Source organism: Symphalangus syndactylus, chromosome 9 (genome assembly GCF_028878055.3).
Source record: "Symphalangus syndactylus isolate Jambi chromosome 9, NHGRI_mSymSyn1-v2.1_pri, whole genome shotgun sequence".
NCBI classification, from domain to species: Eukaryota; Metazoa; Chordata; class Mammalia; order Primates; family Hylobatidae; genus Symphalangus; species Symphalangus syndactylus.
This window is the reverse complement of record NC_072431.2, coordinates 36,022,669-36,042,134: the sequence shown is the minus strand read 5'-3', so window position 1 is coordinate 36,042,134 and position 19,466 is coordinate 36,022,669. Positions and strand designations below refer to the sequence as shown.

The window sequence follows — 19,466 nt, the reverse complement described above, 5'->3', positions numbered from 1 at the left end:
AGATAAATGAAAGAGCAAGGGATAGCATGAGTGCTGCATGGGGCTCAGATTTCAGATGTCTTCCTTTTTTTAACCCATACTCAAGCTTGCAGAATTCACAGATATATAACCTCATAATTCATCGACTTCAAGATTTCTTACTACTCTATTCACATAGACTTTTCTAAAACCAATAAGGGGTTAGGGAGTAAGACATCTGCAAATAAAAGCAAAATATTTACACAAGGTTGATGTTTAAGCATGAATAACAAAATCATTCTTTTGCTCTAAGGAGTGTTTGGAAATACACATTTGGTTCATTTCCATTCACAGTTTTCTAATGAACATACAAGTTGTGCTTTCATTCATTTTCACCAGCTAGCAGGCTTTTCATGAAAATGTTATTCAATCACAAACATTAAACTAATATCGTTGGCATTCTGCATGACATTTTTATTTTCCAGGACAAGCTCATGATATTTTTGCCGGTAAAATAGCTGTTGAGTAGTATATTTAAATTCCTCCTTCTGATTTTATTTGTAGGCCTGAAGACCATTGTGGGGGCCCTGATCCAGTCAGTGAAGAAGCTTTCTGATGTCATGATCTTGACTGTGTTCTGTCTAAGCGTGTTTGCGCTCATAGGATTACAGTTGTTCATGGGCAACCTACGAAATAAATGTTTGCAATGGCCTCCAGATAATTCTTCCTTTGAAATAAATATCACTTCCTTCTTTAACAATTCATTGGATGGGAATGGTACTACTTTCAATAGGACAGTGAGCATGTTTAACTGGGATGAATATATTGAGGATAAAAGTAAGATATACTCTATAAACCATTAAGTTGTTTAGTTCTCTAAATATTAAATATTATATATAATGGAAATTATCTCAATTTAGATGTGAACCGAGTGACTTAGACTAATTTAAGATGATTTACTACATATAAAAGAGATATCAAATGATACCTTACTCTTTTTTTCTTATCTGTCCATTGATATAGTAAAAGTTCTCATTTGAAAATGTGTTGTCTTATACTCGTGTTGAAAGTAATTTCATATTATGCCATATTAAAAAATGTTTATTTGGTAGGCACTAATCAGGTATTTTCAGTCGTTTTAAGAAATAAATCAGTAGTTTGAACTATTCAGTGTATTCCACTGAAATGTGTTAAGAAGACTGAGGGGAAATAATTTGGCCCTATTTGGTTGATGCAACATATGTATTGAGTATATATGCTGTATCTGAAAATAGAGAAACCATTCATCAAGATGGAATAAGAATTTGTGTGCTTCTCAGAAGCTTAAGTAACCCTGATTTAGCCATTCACTTACTCATATTCTAATTAGTCCCTTTAGTGTCATCATTGTATTGTAGTTACCAGTTTAGTTTGATTATATTTAAGGTATGAACATCAGAATAAGCTTATGCCATATACTTCAGCATGATTTCTTAACATTGAGCCCAGCCCCTCTGTCATTTTTCTTATGTGTGTGCATGTTTGTGTGTGAATATAAAAATACATATGTTTGCATGTGTGTGCATGTTTTCTGAGATCATCTTTGCAACTTACTGAAGTTATATGTCATGCCTTAAAAATAAAAACTAGATAGCTCTCCGTAGCTTAAAAATAAAAACTAGATATACTCAGACAACATATCTCTCCAAAGAAACAAGTTTATTTTCTTCGTTTGAAAGGCAGAAATCAAGCAAAAATTTCAAACAAAACACTTATTTACAGCATCATAGGAGGGAATAAATACCTAAGCCCACTTCTCACAGGAAATTAAGTTAAAATTGGCAGGAAAAAATGTCTGAATCTATTTTGAGCCCAGGGAAAAAAGTATATGTAAGGTAAAATGTATTTGCACGAAAACACCTAGAAACAACAAGACTTTCTTCTTTCTTACTTTTTGTGCCCAGCAATAGACTGGCAGCTCTTTCTTAATGTATCCCATGCAATTTGAGCTTATATTTGCAATGAATGCTGATATAAGAATGTTATCGGCCGGGTGCGGTGGCTCACGCTTGTAATCCCAGCACTTTGGGAGGCCGAGGCGGGTGGATCACGAGGTCAGGAGATCGAAACCACGGTGAAACCCCGTCTCTACTAAAAATACAAAAAATTAGCCGGGCGTGGTGGCGGGCGCCTGTAGTCCCAGCTACTCGGAGGGGCTGAGGCAGGAGAATGGCGTGAACCCGGGAGGCGGAGCTTGCAGTGAGCCGAGATTGCGCCACTGCACTCCAGCCTGGGTGACAGAGTGAGACTCCGTCTCAAAAAAAAAAAAAAAAAAAAAAGAATGTTATCATAGTAATTCCTTCTGAACATTTTTCTTTTTAACGTAGATTTGCTAACCATTTGTATAATCAAAAATGTTATATATTGATATTTGTTCAACATTGTGAAAAATCTCTTTAGCCATATATATTTATTAGTTTATCCATCTCATTATGATTGAAAACATTTGTGAGCTTTGCCACCTAAACAGAGTGGCTGAAGTGTTTTACAGGCTTTTAATGATTCTTTCTATTCCTTTCTCTTTAAATAGGTCACTTTTATTTTTTAGAGGGGCAGAATGATGCTCTGCTTTGTGGCAACAGCTCAGATGCAGGGTAAGTGACGCTTCCTACTGAGTTTCAGTCCACACTGCTCCATCAGTGTCAATAACCTGCCACCTCCCACTCATCCAGTCCCACTCACTCCTCACTCAAAACCCTCCATAAATTCTACTTCACGGTGACTCTCAGAGTAGCCAGGATAAGTGTAGATTCTCACCTCCTTCACACAGTCATTTACTGCAATTATTTTTCTATGCTAGGTCACATCTAATCTTCCAAATTAGTTCAATATAAAATACAGAATAAAGCAGTATAATATGCATCTGAAGCTTAATAGAATTCTTAAGCACATACTTTTTATAAGTGTAATATTTTATATATACTAATGTGTTCTCCATAGCTTAAAATATAAGATCTCTGAAGATAATGTTAATATCTGAGACACGGGGAGTATTTAGCATCTTTTAGCAAAGTGCTTAAAAACATAAACTGGAGAGTCTGCATAGAGTCAGACTTTGACTCCATCATATAATCTCACTTCTTCTTGCCTTCGTTTCCTCATATGGCAAATGGGTATAATAATAGGGTTTTTGTGACGATGAAGTGGATTAATAAATGTATAGCTATTTAGATCGCTCAATAAGTGCTTGTAATTGTTATTATTGGGATCATGCAAATGTTTGCTATTAAGAAACATGGAGCTAAATCCTAGGAAAATTTAAAAACACAGTTAATTTTCTCTATTTAGCAAGATTTTAGAGCCACACACAAAAGTCTAATGCACTTTCTTTGGACAATGATACTGTGGACTTTAGTAGCTAATACCTGTAGCAAAATTCCCAGTGATAATAGGCTTTCCATTTGGCTCCTATGATCAGTGCTATGCTGCCTTTATCTTCAGATTCCAATGATAAGTAAATCAATTGATTTTCATTCCTTGTGTGTACCATACTAAATGCGTTACATACAATATCTTATTCAATGTTTGCAAATTTGTGAGACAGGTTCTCTTATTAGCCCATTCTCACATGCGAGGCACCTGAAGATTAGCAAGTTAAGTAACTTGCCCAAGATCGTTCAGCTCAGAAGTGTCAGGCAAGACATTGACGCCAGGTCTGCTTGATCTTCAAGGTCCTCCTATGACATTTTTACCACACAGTGTCATTCACTCCTTGCAGCATGCCCAGCCTACCCTTTTCTCACTTCTTTGCCCTGTTCCCACACTTACACACATTTCTGCCTCAAGACATCTTCAGTGAAAATCAACTTTTTCCTTACAGACTCTTTTAGCTGTCCTTAAGTCCCAGAAGATATTAATCATGATATGATTGCTTTTGTATGGAGACATGATAAATATAATAATGACAATTATGAATCACAGAGGAATCTACAAAGTAGACCTAATAGATTCTGTTATTATATAAATCAGTCCACTTAGTGCTGAGTTAAGTACTGGATAAGGTGAGAGAAATCGGCTTTTTTCTAGTGCCTGTAAAAATAGACATTGGCATCTATTAAAACAGGAAAACCAATTAGCAGACTTGCAATTATTGACTTCCTCTCTTTCCTCTAACCTAATTACAGCCAGTGTCCTGAAGGGTACATCTGTGTGAAGGCTGGTAGAAACCCCAACTATGGCTACACGAGCTTTGACACCTTTAGTTGGGCCTTTTTGTCATTATTTCGTCTCATGACTCAGGACTTCTGGGAAAACCTTTATCAACTGGTGAGAACAGATAAAATCATTTTTCTGAGAATCATAAAACACTGAACTCAAGAGAATTGCTGTAGAATACTTTATTTCTTAGAGTATAAGTTTGTAACATCCTATATAAAATTTATTAAAATCTCTCTTCCATTTTGCAGACACTACGTGCTGCTGGGAAAACGTACATGATATTTTTTGTGTTGGTCATTTTCTTGGGCTCATTCTATCTAATAAATTTGATCTTGGCTGTGGTGGCCATGGCCTATGAGGAACAGAATCAGGCCACATTGGAAGAGGCTGAACAGAAGGAAGCTGAATTTCAGCAGATGCTCGAACAGTTGAAAAAGCAACAAGAAGAAGCTCAGGTATAGTGAACAAGCATATAGTCCTTTGTTTTTCTTCATCTAAATTCTTTGACCTAAATGTTGAGGTCAGTGGCAAGGTAGTTGACATTAGAAATAGGTCATATGTGTTTGGTAAGTGCTAGGAGCCTATTTGGTTATTAAGAAGTTATTACTTTATTGTGATGATCTCTGTCAATAGTAATGGCATCAAAACACGGATAATTATGATTGCTTTACTGACATTTTTTTCTCCCTTGTGACTCCTTGAGGGAATTAACTATTAACAAAGGCCTCATTTACTCAGACTTGCAGAGTAGATAAACCTACATGTCCTTGGTTGAAGTATTTTCTTAGGGGAAGAGGAATTCAGTTACACTTGCTTCTTCATTGCAGTATCACAGAGGTGGTAAGGGTCAGAAAACCAGAATCAAACTAAGAAAATTATTTCATTGAGTCTGGAAAGGCAAAAGCTTATTCAATATTTGTTCTCTTTTATATAAAGTGTACAAATGCAAGTTTGTGGGTTATATTGGTAAATCACTAGTGTGTAAACATTAAAACATTAGCACTCTCTGCCTCCTACTCTACAAATCCTTTAATTTGGACTTGACAAGCCTTCAAAATAAGGCAAGAATTTCTCTAATTATATTTGCTTGACTTAATGGCATTAACTAATCCAATTGCCTATTTTTGTCTTTTCTTGTATGTTGAATATAATTCCCCTTTATTACTGAGTATTCCTAAATATGTAATAAAGGTCAAAGTATATTGCTGTAATAGCAACAATATTAAACACCATCTTTCTGCCAAAACTACTGTTATACTTTACAAATTCATGCAGATGCCATCATCTAGGATTCTCAAATAAACAGTCTGTATTATGTCTTTGCTGTGCATTTCTTAGTGAAATACTCAATTTAAATCATGGAGAAAAATGTCATTAAAATAAAATACTTGACTGAATTACATTTAATAATTCAGACTAGCACTAAATTTCTTTATTGTGTGAAAATGGAATCAAAGGCAAATGTCTACCAGGTTTAAATAGGAAGCCTTTAATTCCTATATTATTTCCTTCTTAAAATATTGTTTGAACTATAGAACATGTTATTATGATCTTTAAGTGTCTTGCTCATATTATTAGATAATTAGACATCATAGTGTGAGGACAGAGCTTAAACGTTCTCGTAAAAGTCATATGTATCATCTTCCATATGAATGCCCATTTTATTCTTTGATTGGTCTAATAACAATGTACTGTTTTCTAAAATACAGAATAAAATGGAGAATTGTTTTTCAAGATTACCTTCATGATATTGAAGCTCGATTAAGCAGTAACATGACAATTATTTTTTAAGTTTATATGCAACTTCCACATACTTTGCGCCCTTCTAGGCAGCAGCTGCGGCCGCATCTGCTGAATCAAGAGACTTCAGTGGTGCTGGTGGGATAGGAGTTTTTTCAGAGAGTTCTTCAGTAGCATCTAAGTTGAGTTCCAAAAGTGAAAAAGAGCTGAAAAACAGAAGAAAGAAAAAGAAACAGAAAGAACAGTCTGGAGAAGAAGAGAAAAATGACAGAGTCCGAAAATCGGAATCTGAAGACAGCATAAGAAGAAAAGGTTTCCGTTTTTCCTTGGAAGGAAGTAGGCTGACATATGAAAAGAGATTTTCTTCTCCACACCAGGTAAAAATATTAAATTACATGAATTGTGTTCTCATAAGTTTTTTTAAAGAATATGCCAGAATTTAATGGAGAGAAAACTGCCTTCCACCTGGATGGCACAATGCTTTCAGAGTAGTGATGATTATCAAGTGTTTTGGCTATCACTTCAGAGAATTTGTGAGTTTTACAACTTTTTGGAATCCCAGGAAGGAAATTTTAGATCCCTCTGGGTTTGGAAAAATTTGCGGTTTTGAGATTTTCTCAAAGACTCAAAAATCTTGGAGAAATTTTCCACATCAGGAATTATCAGCAGATGGTTCCCATCTCTTCTTAACTATTGTGCATGGATCTAGTGAACTGTGGGTTTTCTGAGTGACAAATTCCCAGAAGTGGATCAGAGACTCTTTTAGGCCACCTGCGGGGTTGTTCCCATCGGGTGTAAACGTGACTTGCCAAGTGCATTCTTCATGCCCTTGTTTCAAAGGGGACTGAAACAAAATATCTTTAAAAGTAGCCAAAACTCTCAGATAGGCAGGTACTGTGGGAGATTTATGACACAAAATAAAAAGTGGTGTTTAGTTGTACTTGATTATCTGTGTTTCATGTTAAACATGGGACTTGCATTCGAAGAATACTGTGATTTATAAACTACAACAAATATTCACTGGATGCCTCTGCCTTTTGTACTCATGCAAGTTGTTGAAATTTTAAAATTTAGAATCCCAATTGTCTTTGAAATTACCAAGAGAATTCACAGGAATACACAGTACCTCAGAAGACATTTTCACCAGGAGTGAAACTTTAATACCTATACAGTAGCAATAAGAATTACAACCACAACATTGATAATGGCTAATATTTATACGTTGTGTTGTTATTTGCAATATTAATTCACTTAAGCCTTTCACTACAACCCTAGGTAAGTTCTAATGTAATTAATATCCCCAATTTTTATATGTGAAGAGAAGCAGGGGGCTGCATTCTTTTTTGAGTACCTATTTTATGCTTGGCATTCTTTCTACACTTTCATAATTAATGCTAACAGTTCTGTAGAATAGTATTATTTTCATTACTATAATGAAAAAACTATTTTGGATCAGTAAAGTTAAATAGTTGCACAATGTCATATAGTAATAGAAAAAGTTATTATGATCTTTGAGTGCCTTGTTCATATTAGGGTTGTTGGTATTCAAATTTTGCCTGGTACTGAAAACCTTAAACTTTCCACTTTATCAAGTTGCCTATGAAGAATGCCTTTAAAAACTGATAAGGAAATTTACAATATGACTTTATTTAAAATACACAATGGCATTATACTTTCACTTTTACCTTTTTATAATATAGACAAGTTCACATAACCTTACATGTGATATATATAAATTTTTGTAGGTCAGCCTTATTCATTTCAAATACAAATAACATCATAAGATAGGATACACTGGGGATTAATTCAAATTTAACATAGGATCTTTAAATATCAAAATTTACTTGGTGTCTTTCATTTTGTTGTCACAATCATGATGATTCTGTTAGTAGAAACGTTAATAAATAAATAGGAATCCTTTAAAAGGCAAACCCCCTGTTTACAGCATTAGTCATTCTGAAAAGGAAGGAAGAAAAAGAAAGGGAGGGAGGGAGGGGGAGACCGAGAGAGGGGAAAAAAGGGAGCAAAGGAGGGAGGAAGGTAAAATATTTTTGCCTACATTTTTACCTACATTTGTCTAAATTTTTGCCTAAAGTTGTCTAAGTTTTGGCCAAAATTTGCCTAAATTTTGGCCCAGATTTGAAACTTCATTATCAAGTTCATATCAAACAGATACCACAGAGATTCTCTTCAATTTGCCTTATTTCTAATTGAATAAAACTAATTCTAGGCAAAATAGTGAAGCCTGAAAAGGCTAGGCCCTGTCCTTCCTTTTTCTGTACATTTTGCTCATAGATATGATATTCTCCCAGCAGCCTCTTCTTCATACCTCTACATACCTCCATTTCCCAGCTAGTTGGGTATTATAAGCGATCACTGACTTAGAAGACATGGCATGGCTGGCTCAAATTGATACTTCTTCTTAAGCAGTTTCTATATAAAAATAGAGTTAAAGACTTTATTTTGCTTGATAAAGAAATAGTCAAACAAATGTCTAAGAGGATGGAGAGGGAGACAGAAAAAGACAGAGGGAAAGGGAAAGAAAGAGAAAGAGATGGGGGGAAGGAGAAAAGGAAGAAGGGAGGAGAGACAGAAAACCCTGAAATCACACCAACCCCACTTTGCAAGTCCTGAAAGTAATACTGAAAATGTCAAACCAGATAGAAGTACTTAACCTTGGTATAGTAATGGAGGGCCTATCGTGTCTGTTAGATTTTTAAGAGTTTGAGACCCCAAAACATTAGGAATTATTGTTTTGTGATGACATGATTGTGTTGGTAACCATCTCTGTGTTTGTATTGAAAAACTATACAATGTAAGCCTTTACTGCAAGATTATAATTTCTTTAGTAGAGTAAGTGGAAATATGAATAGTTTCTTAGACTCTGATTTGACTTGTTAGTGTGGTAAAGAGGGGAGAAAAAAGTCAAGAATGTAATCTCTAATCAAGTTTCAAGATAATCTGGATTTTTTTGAAACCTTTATAAGGTAAAATTAACCTTAAATTATTACTTTATTATTTATTTGTGATAAGCTAGGAGTTTTGCTTTTTAAAGATTCATTTGGTATGGGGAATATTTCTTACTGGCCATCTTTTTTGTGTGTTACAGCATTTGATTACTATGCATATATGTAATGAATGTCAATAATAGAAGTTGATGCTAACGGATGGGGCACAATCATTTCTCATATAGCTGTCACATGTAAACTATGTTTTTGTATAGCTTAATTCATCCATGATCCTTGAAAAGCATGCAAACTTATAACTCTATTTTCTTCCAACGCTTCTATGGCTCCAGCTGAATCGGGTACTGGCAGTTAAAATATAAACTCTTACTAAAAGCGATAGAAACATTCTTCATTGCAAAGTATGTATTGTTTGCCTTTCTTTTTTAGCTAATGATGAGCAGTATGTCACACATCCTGTAAATCCCATAACTGTTATGTCCTCATAGCTAATTCAAAGTCCCTTGTTAGAGGAGAGAAAGGAGACACGAAAGAAGATGGATAGTCTAAGAGAGGCTTTAAAAAATAACTACTTGTGTGGAAAATGATAAAAGAAAAGAATGAATCTTACTAATGTAGTTAATAGGATAAAAAAGCATGGGAACAACAAAAGGAGAGATGACTTCTGTTGTGGGAGCAGTAAGCCTTCTTAGAAGTAGTTCTAGGCCGGGTGTGGTGGCTCACGCCTGTAATCCCAGCACTTTGGGAGGCCGAGATGGGCGGATCACTAGGTTAGGAGATCAAGACCATCCTGGCTAACACGGTGAAACCCCATCTCTACTAAAAAATACAAAAAATTAGCCCGGCATGGTGGCGGGTGCCTGTAGTCCCAGCTACTCGAGAGGCTGAGGCAGGAGAATGGTGTGAACCTGGGAGGTGGAGCTTGCAGTGAGCCGAGATCACGCCACTGCACTCTAGCCTGGGTGACAGAGCGAGACTCGATCTCAAAAAAAAAAAAAATAAAAGAAGTGGTTCTTACTGTAATTAATGAATAGAATCACATAAGATAGTGTTTAACATTTACAGACATTTATTAGAAACTAACAGATATTATTGAGAAAAAGTAATGCTTTTAGCTGGAAAGAAAATAAAAGGCATACTTATTGGTCAGTGTATTATTCTGTTTTCATGCTGCTGATAAAGGTATACCCAAGACTGGGCAATTTAGCAAATGAAGAGGTTTAATTGGACTTACAGTTCCATGTGGTTGGTGAAGCCTCACAATCATGGCAGAAGGCAAAGAGGAGCAAGCCACATCTTACATGGATGGTGGCAGGCAAAGACAGAGTGAAAGCCAAGCAAAAGAAGTTTCTCCCCATAAAACCATCAGATCTCATGAGACCCATTCACTACCACGAGAACAGTATGGGGAAAACCACTACCATGATTTAACTATCTCCGACAAGGTCCCTCCTACAACAGTGGGAATTATGGGAAATATAACTCAAGATGAGATCTGGGTGGGGACACAGCCAAATCATGTCATTCCACCCCTGGCCCCTCCCAAATCTCATGTCCTCACATTTCAAAATGAATCATGCCTCCCTTCCCAACAGTCCCCCAAAGTCTTAACTCATTTCAGCATTAATTCAAAAGTCCACAGTCCAAACAAAGCCTCATCAGAGACGAGGCAAGTCCTTTCCATCTATGAGCCTGAAAAATCAAAAGCAAGTTAGTTACTTCCTAGATAAAATAGGGTTACAGACATTAGCTAAATACAGCCATTCCAAATGGGAGAAACTGGCCAAAACGAAGGGGCTACAAGCCCCATGCAAGTTCAAAATCCAGCGGGGCAGTCAAATCTTAAAGCTCCAAAATGATTTCCTTTGACTCCACGTGTCACATCCAGGTTACGCTGATGTAAGAGGTGGGTTCCCTTGGTCTTGAGCAGCTCCACTCCTGTCGATTTGCAGGATACAGCTTCCCTCCTGACTACTTCCATGGGCTGGCATTGAATGTCTGTGGCTTTTCCAGGTGCACGGTTCAAGCCGTTGGTGGATCTATTATTCTTGGGTCTGGAGGACAGTGGCTGTCTTCTCAGAGCTCCACCAGGCAGTGCCCCAGTAGGGACCCTGTGTTGGGGCTCTGACCCCACATTTCCCTTCCTCACTGCCTTAGCAGAGGTTCTCCATGAGAGCCCTGCCCCTGCAGCAAACTTCTGCCTGTACATCCAGGCATTTCTATACATCCTCTGAAATCTAGGCAGATGTTCCCAAATCCCAGTTATTGACTTCTGTTCACTGACAGGCTCAACACCATGTGGAAGCTGCCAAGGCTTGAGGCTTGCACCCTCTGAAGCCATGGGCCTAGCTCTACATTTGCCCTTTTCAGCCTGGCTGGAGCCACAGGGATACAGGGCACCAAGTTCCTAGGCTGCACACAGTGTGGGACCCTGGACACGGCACATGAAACCACTTTTCCCTCCTAGGCCTCCAGGCCTGTGATGGGAGGGGCTGCTGCAAATATCTCTGACATGCCCTGGAGACATTTTCCCCATTGTCTTGGGGATTAACATTCAGCTCCTCATTACTTATGCAAATTTCTACAACCTGCTTGAATTTCTCTTCAGAAAATGGGATTTTCTTTTCTGTCACACTGTCAGCCTGCAAATTTTCCAAACTTTTATTCTCTGCTTCCCTTATGAAACTGAATACCTTTAGCAGCACCCCAGTCACCGTTTGAATGCTTTGCTGCTTAGAAATTTCTTCTGCCAGATACTCTAAATCATCTCTCCCAAGTTCAAAGTTCCACAAATCTCTAGGACAGGGGCAAAATGCCACCAGTCTCTTTGTTATAATATAACAAGAGTCACCTTTGCTCCATTTCCCAACAAGTTCCTCATCTCCATCTGAGACCACCTTAGCCTGGACCTTATTGTCCATATCGCTATCAGGCTTTTGGTCAAAGCCATTCAATGAGTCTCTAGGAAGTTCCAAACTTTCTCACATTTTTCTGTGTTCTTCTGAGCCCTCCAAACTGTTCCATCCTCTGCCTGTTATCCAGTTCCAAAGCTGCTTCCACATTTTTGGGTATCTTTTCAGTAGAGCCCCACTCCTGGTATCAATTTACTGTATTAATCTGCTTTCATGCTGCTGATAAAGAAATACCTGAGACTGGGCAATTTACCAAAGAAAGACATTTAATTGGACTTATAGTTCCATGTGGCTGGGGAAGCCTCACAATCATGGCAGAAGGCAAAGAGGAGCAAGTCATATCTCACATGGATGGTGGCAGGAAAGAGAGAGTGAGAGCCAAGTGAAAGGGATTTCTCCCCATAAAATCATGAGATCTCATGGGACTTATTCACTACCATGAGAACCGTATGGTGAAAACTGCTGCTATGATTCAACTATTTCCCACCAGGTCCCACCCCCAACAATGGAAATTATGGGAGATACAACTCAAGATGAGATCTGGGTGGGGACACAGCCAAACCATATTAGTCAGGAATATAAAAACCTAGATATTAGTAGGTATAAAATAATGTTTTTAGTTAGTTTTAAACCTTTGGAGAGGAAAAGATCAAACCAATAATACTTAAGTGATGAAGTTAGTATTCTTTCCATTAATAATTACATAAATCCAATGCAAGCTGGCTGAAGTAAAAAAGAGAATGTATTAGACGACATAAATTATGTCTGTGAATAGCTTTAGGCATGGATGGATTCAGAAGCTCAAGACATGTTACCATGACCATGTCTTTCTCCATATCTGAATCCAGGTTCCTCCCACATGGTGGCAAGATGTCACTGCAGCTCCAAACTTAGAGCCAATATTTTTAGCAGCCTCAAGTGAAAAAGCACCATTTCCTCAACAGTTGTAAAAGACAGGGATATCTTTCAATTGACCAAGCAGGATTTCATGACCATCTTTAAATTACATATCGAATACACTGATTGGCTAGGCCCTAGGACATTGCCTGGAACACTAGGAGACCCGAGCCTCAACTCCTGCTGCATCCAGGAATTGAAGTTAGTGTCTCCCGTATAACCTGGTCTGAGAGTTGAGGAGCATTTCTCAAGGCTGAACAGGGTACTGACTTCAAAAAAAAAAAAATTAAATGGTTGTGATCAGACTCTTAGTGAAATTTAAGTTTTTATAAATTTTGCCCTCAGATTTCTTGAGACAGAGACAAAAGGGTGAAAATTGGGGAATAAATCATACAGTTATTTCAGCTTGATTTAATTTATTCATGAAGACCATAATAAAATATGCAAAGGGAAGTGGAGAAGCTGCCTCGTGTACTATAATTAAACATCCCTACTAGCAAGATTAATTATATTTCCTCCATGGTAAGATTTGCATCAGGGCGTGGTCACTAGTGAGCTCTTACTGGCTACATTTTTGACTTCAGAGGATCTAAAGGTAGGTTTGTGTTTAATTGTTTTCCATTGGGTTGTTAACTGAAATTAACTTCTAAAGAAGGGTCTATCAAAAGTACCAGTTCTAGATGCCAGTAACAGGACAAAACATTATGGGGACACTTCTGACTATGTTAAAGTATGGGTAAAGTAGAAGAAAAGAGAGCAGAAGATGGAAAATGGAGGAAGGAGAAAAAGCAAGAGTGAAATAGAAAAGGTGAACCTTGTAGAAAGTACCAAAATGCCACCAGCAGTCATCAGAGGGGCCCTTGGTTCCGCATGTCCAATGACTTATCCTTGAGTAAGTCAATGACTATGACACAATGAATCAAATTCTGTTTTTCAGAATGCCAGCTCTTAATTCTCTTCATCTGGTTTTTGTTTCTTCTCTTGTTATTCATAGTCCTTACTGAGCATCCGTGGCTCCCTTTTCTCTCCAAGACGCAACAGTAGGGCGAGTCTTTTCAGCTTCAGAGGTCGAGCAAAGGACATTGGCTCTGAGAATGACTTTGCTGATGATGAGCACAGCACCTTTGAGGACAATGACAGCCGAAGAGACTCTCTGTTTGTGCCGCACAGACATGGAGAACGGCGCCACAGCAATGTCAGCCAGGCCAGCCGTGCCTCCAGGGTGCTCCCCATCCTGCCCATGAATGGGAAGATGCATAGCGCTGTGGACTGCAATGGTGTGGTCTCCCTGGTTGGGGGCCCTTCTACCCTCACATCAGCTGGGCAGCTCCTACCAGAGGTGAGGCCAATTAAAATTGCAGCTGATGGGAAGAGAGTTGTGACTGGTGCAGGCAGGAGTGTTTTTCCATTTCCACATTTAAGAATTTGTTGAGTTTGTTGTCCAAAGGCTGGGAGTTTGTTCAATCAAGCTGTTAACTATCTTGTGAAATTGTTCTATTCAGACTTTTCTACAAAGTAATTAAAAACCTAGGTTGGCTGTCAGAGAATATAATTAGAAGTAATCTTTCATCATTATTACTATGGTATGAAACCCGCCAAAAAGCAAAGCAACAATTTATCAAGCATAATGTTTGATTAATATAGTTAAATTAAATCCAAGGAAATTAATGCTCACAAATTAAATAAATACTTAAGGATTTTGTGATTGTTGTTCATTTAAAAGGAGATTTGAATACTTCTACTTGCAGTAGATACTATTACTAAATAGATTTAAATCCCATAGTACAACATTGCCTCTCTTTGCAGGTCAGAGCGTTGTAATTTTTTTAGCATCCATTCTAATGATCTCAACCACTGTAAATTTGTACAGTGAAGAGCCACTCAGAAAGTACCTGGTATGGAATCATGGGTTGTCATTTTTAGAGCAGATCCCAATCTTTATATTACTGTCATAAACTCTTATTGTAAACAAAGTGGCCCAAAATCAATCACATGGAAAAGGATTTCAACTACATCCTAGACACTTACAGGGCTATGTTATTGAAATTTATTTCGTAAACCATAAGATGCTTTTAATGTTGGTATTAAATAAAATTCCATTAGCTAGCAAAACATATTTTGGCAATGTCACTTGATTGTATTTTATAGCATTCAAAATGTCTTCTTATGATTTTTTTTTCACATAGCTCCATTTATTATCATTGGACAAGCTCTTTGAGCCACATTAAAATGATATGGAGTTCGTTTTCAGTTACCTAATGGAGGAGCTTCTTATTTTGGATTATAAAACAGCTATTATCTTCTTCACATTTTTTGCATGGCCTCTCCCCACCTCCTTCTACCAGAGAAGTGTCCAGGTATCCTGGAGTCAAGTTGAACCATGAGAAAAGTAGAACTTCATAGTGGAGGAACCAGGAAGAATGAAGAGAGAACATCAGCTCTTCTTAAAAAATGATCATAGATAACCATGTACCAGACACTGTCCAGAACACTGTACATGTGTTAATTCATTTAACTCTCATAACAACCCTTTTTAATAGTTAGTAATATTATCCCAATTTTACAGAGGAGGAAACTGAGGCTTGTGCATGGTGGAGCTAAGATTTGACCCCAGGTATGCTGGTTACTGAACCTACTTTCTATCAACACTGAAATATTGCCGCCCGTTGAGTTATTTTTAATTTCTTTAAATTGAAAAGAAGAGATGGTTAAGGAAATAAACACATAAACACTTTCATTTTAACCAATGTTTCTCAAAATATACTTCACTCTCATACTACTTACATCAGAATCTCATGGGATGCTTCTTAAAACTAGAGATTCCTGTGCCTACCCAGACCTTTTCAGACCAGAACACTGAGGAGAACAAGGTCTGGGAATCTTCCTTAACAAGCATCCCACATAATTCTTATACATAATAAAGTATGTGTAACACTGATCTTGATAAATGTTAATTGGGTAAACAAAAGCAAATCTACAATTATCATGCAGGAATACAGAGAGACTGCCAGTCTGTCAGAAATTATTTAGCATTTATCAATAATTATCATAAATCTCCTGTCCTATCAGAGATGATGGGACAAATCTCTGAAGGCAAAGTTGTTGCTAGCTTGAGGCAAAGCTTCGTGTTATCCCTTTATTTCCTGCTTCCTCAACTTCATTCTTTAATCTTACAATCTTAAGTGCTTTGAGGCAGGGCACTGTACCATTGCAAAGTTGAGCTGAAGGTGCAGACAGATGAAGTAGGCTTTTGGAGAATGCAGAGGAGAAATGACAATAGAAAATAAATAGCTATGGGCAAATGACACCCTTGAGGGCACATCATTTCCTGTACTTTGCACATAAATTCAATCGAGACAACTTAACTTAAGAAAGAATTTTCTTAGTAACGTCATTAGCAGTTTTGGAATCTATTTGAAAATTAAACAAATCTAGGTTTGTACATGTGCTTCTGTGCAGAACAGAGGGGACTAGATGATCTTCATGTGGCTATTTTTTTTCTCCTTAAACCTTTGCCTCTTTCTGACAAGCTGAAATATTTTAAATTCTGAGAGGCACCGTTTTGATTAAAAGATTTTTATTTTTAGAGATAGGTTATTTCTTTTCTTACTAATTTCACGTGTTTTTTACCTTAAAATTAATTTTAGAATGACCTATATGAATGTTTATCACCATTAGTGACAATCATATGCCATGAGTGGAAATTTTGGTTTTGAATATGTATGCATTAAAATAATTCAACTTACAAAAGATAACATACTGCTAATTGTTCACATCATAATATGATGTGACCAAAATAAATAATATTTTGGTCATATTATTATATTTTGATCATATCATTCTTTTAGAAATAGGGAAAATCCTCAAAGGAATGAAAGTTTTTAATTTATTATTAACACTCAGTCCTGCATTTGAAATTCTTTAGCTTTACCTTTTTTTTTTCTGTGATAATTAACATCATTGTTTGATCTCCTGAAGTAGGAATAAATTTTCGCCCATGTTGAAATCCTGATGAGTTTATTCTGGAATAGGAGATTATCAGATCATTGCATCATTACTAAAAATCACAGTCCCCCACATTGGTATTATCTGCTTAAATTATAGTCTCAGTGCCAAGGGTGAATTGTTTTGTGGATTAAGTAGTTTTTTAAATATAGGACAAAGTTATAGATTAGTTCTAAAATTTAGTTTTGTAATGAGGAATATTGGGAAATGTTACCTGTCTCTAATGAATGAAGGCATTTTACAACTGGAATTCGCATTTTAGGGGAACTATTACTGATGCGTATGAAGGAGACTTTCAAACCTTTTTGTTCATATGTTAAACTACCTGAATATATGTCTATAAAGATCTAAAAACTCAACCTAGGTGAAAATTAAGAAACAGTATGTTTCGGTCTGAAGTCCTAAGTAGGATTGGCTGAAATGCTAAAAGGCTATCTGTCCAGTAGTAGACCTGGTAGCTCCAGCCCAAATCCCTGGGATGGAGGAATAGCAAAGCCCATCTTGACAAACCCAGGCCTCCCCAAAAGCTGAAAATCTGACAGACTTTCAAACACCCCCAAAGAATTATAATTTCAACAATATCTTAGTGAGCTTTTCACATCTGAGAAAGCATGGTGTATATTTAGTTAAATAACACCTGTTATAGGAATGCTTTGGGCTTTGGTGCTTTCAAAAATAGTGATTATTTCATCTGAAATTCTACTTTTAGGGCACGACTACTGAAACAGAAATAAGAAAGAGACGGTCCAGTTCTTATCATGTTTCCATGGATTTATTGGAAGATCCTACATCAAGGCAAAGAGCAATGAGTATAGCCAGTATTTTGACCAACACCATGGAAGGTATGTCAAAAGTCCTGCATCACAGTTACTTGGTGCTTTGGTAATGATGAAAAAACACTTCATAAGTTTCAATAAAATACTTCTTGACTTGATACTGTATCATTATTATATATTTTACTAAGTAAAAGTAAAATCCGTGCACAACTCATGGATTCTATTATCTTCCATAGATTTTTTTATATTTAGCCTCCAGAAAGCTGCTGCAAATTTAAGGTACATTTTGAACACCACTTTCATACATTAAATTCTAAACATTGAAACTTGTGTGCATGACATTGAAAAGAATGTAATGATAAATGCTTATCCTTATGATGATGCTAAGCCATTTGGATTGTATTAACTGCTTGAGACACAAGTTATAAAATCCTATGACTTAACCAGAAATGTAAATTAAAAATGTGAATTAGGGTTTGATATTAACTTCCTTGAAGCAAAGTGTTTAAAATTTTATGGTCCTACTTTTGCCTTTCTCTGACCAGATTCTTACAATATATCAGCTTTCTCTTTAGTTGCAGATTTTATCTGAATAGTTAACATAATGTTTAGCAGTCTGGATCTCAGAATGCCAAAATAAAGACTTTGGGGACAGCTTAATCTGTGATCAATTTCTGGCTCTGCCATATGTTAAATGTGTTAATTTGTGACTTTGAATTTCAGTCTCCTCATCAGTAAAATGTGGATGATGATATTTAGGCATCAGGTTGTTGAATGGATTAAATAAGCCTTCTTAGCTAAAACACTGATGTATTTGGCATGCAGAAGACAGTTAATAAATATTATCATTATTAGTTGTTTTGTTGTTGTTATTTTTGTTAATTCACATGTTTTTGCCTTTCTATTCTGTAAGTGAATTCAAACAACTATCAACTTCAACTACTTGGAAAATATTTTCATGTAAAATGTATTCTATCCCCCTTCCTTGCCCTCCTATTCCCTCCTCTCCCTATCTCTTTACAAACCTTCTCCCTTGTGCCCCTTCCCAGGTATGTGTGTGAGCGTGTGTGTGTGTAGATGTGTCAAAGGAGAAGAGAAAAGGAGAATGAAAGCAAAAGAGAGCAAGCATACACATCCCTTTCTTACTGATAATTAGATTTTCTCTTGAGATTGGATAGATTCTTGGAATAATTCTTTTCCTGTCTGTATGCAAAGATCCCATGTTATTAATACCAATACGAAAAGCCTGAAAGTCACAGCCAGAAAAAAATTCACAGTGTAGATGACTGTGTACATCACAGACAAGTCAGTATCACAAAACCCAATTTTCATAATGTCCTAATGCAGTATCCTAATGCAATTCACTGATTTCAATGGAATATTAAACTCTAGTACGTTCTTCCCCAACCTCGCCTGCGTTAGCTTGCACTCCCTCTTCCCCCCAGCTGCCAGTAGCTTGCTCCTCCCTGTCCCTCCAGGTAAATCTTTTGAAGATTGTCTGGCCTTCCGCTCCTTGCCATAGCAAAACCACTGAGAGGAAGCTGCCAGTGGTTCTGCTACCGATGTCAGCAGCATGTCTGCTCCCTAAAGCAGGAAGTAGAGAAGGAGACAGGGTAAGTCTAAATCAACAGTCATGCTTTGCACTTCTGATAGCATTAAGTTTGAGCTAAATAAGACATTACTTTAAAAACCTCAAATATCCACAAGATTGGACTTGCCAACTAATTAAGATTTGGAGTTCAAAATAAATGCACCCACACCTCTCTCCACGGAACTATGTGACATGGAGTTGATTAGGATGGAAAGGATGTTCTAGGAATAAGTGCAACCTAGGAAGCTGAAGACTGAGAGTGTTTTCGTTTTGTTATCTGCAGAGCTTTTGACTTTGTATATTTGTGAGAAATGATGGCCAAGTTTTTATTCTGTTTTTAATCAGTTATCTAGAATGAAACTGACTTTTCTTTATTCAATTGTATGTAGACACATTGAGTGTGACATTGGTCAAGGTTGGTTGT

At 36.9% G+C, this 19,466-nt stretch overlaps 1 protein-coding gene across 6 annotated transcripts in view; it reads left to right on the top strand.

The window, feature by feature from the left end:
* The window catches only part of SCN2A (sodium voltage-gated channel alpha subunit 2), a 258,782-nt gene that overhangs the window by 175,837 nt on the left and 63,479 nt on the right, over positions 1–19,466 (top strand). For 5 of the 6 annotated variants that reach the window (XM_055291928.1, XM_055291930.1, XM_055291931.1 and 2 more), the window contains 7 exons: positions 523–795; positions 2,528–2,591; positions 4,122–4,263; positions 4,404–4,610; positions 5,985–6,272; positions 13,665–14,009; positions 17,385–17,517. In XM_055291928.1, coding sequence (XP_055147903.1) covers positions 523–795; positions 2,528–2,591; positions 4,122–4,263; positions 4,404–4,610; positions 5,985–6,272; positions 13,665–14,009; positions 17,385–17,517 — 1,452 coding nt within the window. Of the gene's footprint in view, positions 1–522; positions 796–2,527; positions 2,592–4,121; positions 4,264–4,403; positions 4,611–5,984; positions 6,273–13,664; positions 14,010–17,384; positions 17,518–18,716; positions 19,065–19,466 lie in introns of those variants that run through there. The other variant, XM_063609438.1, reaches the window with a different exon arrangement.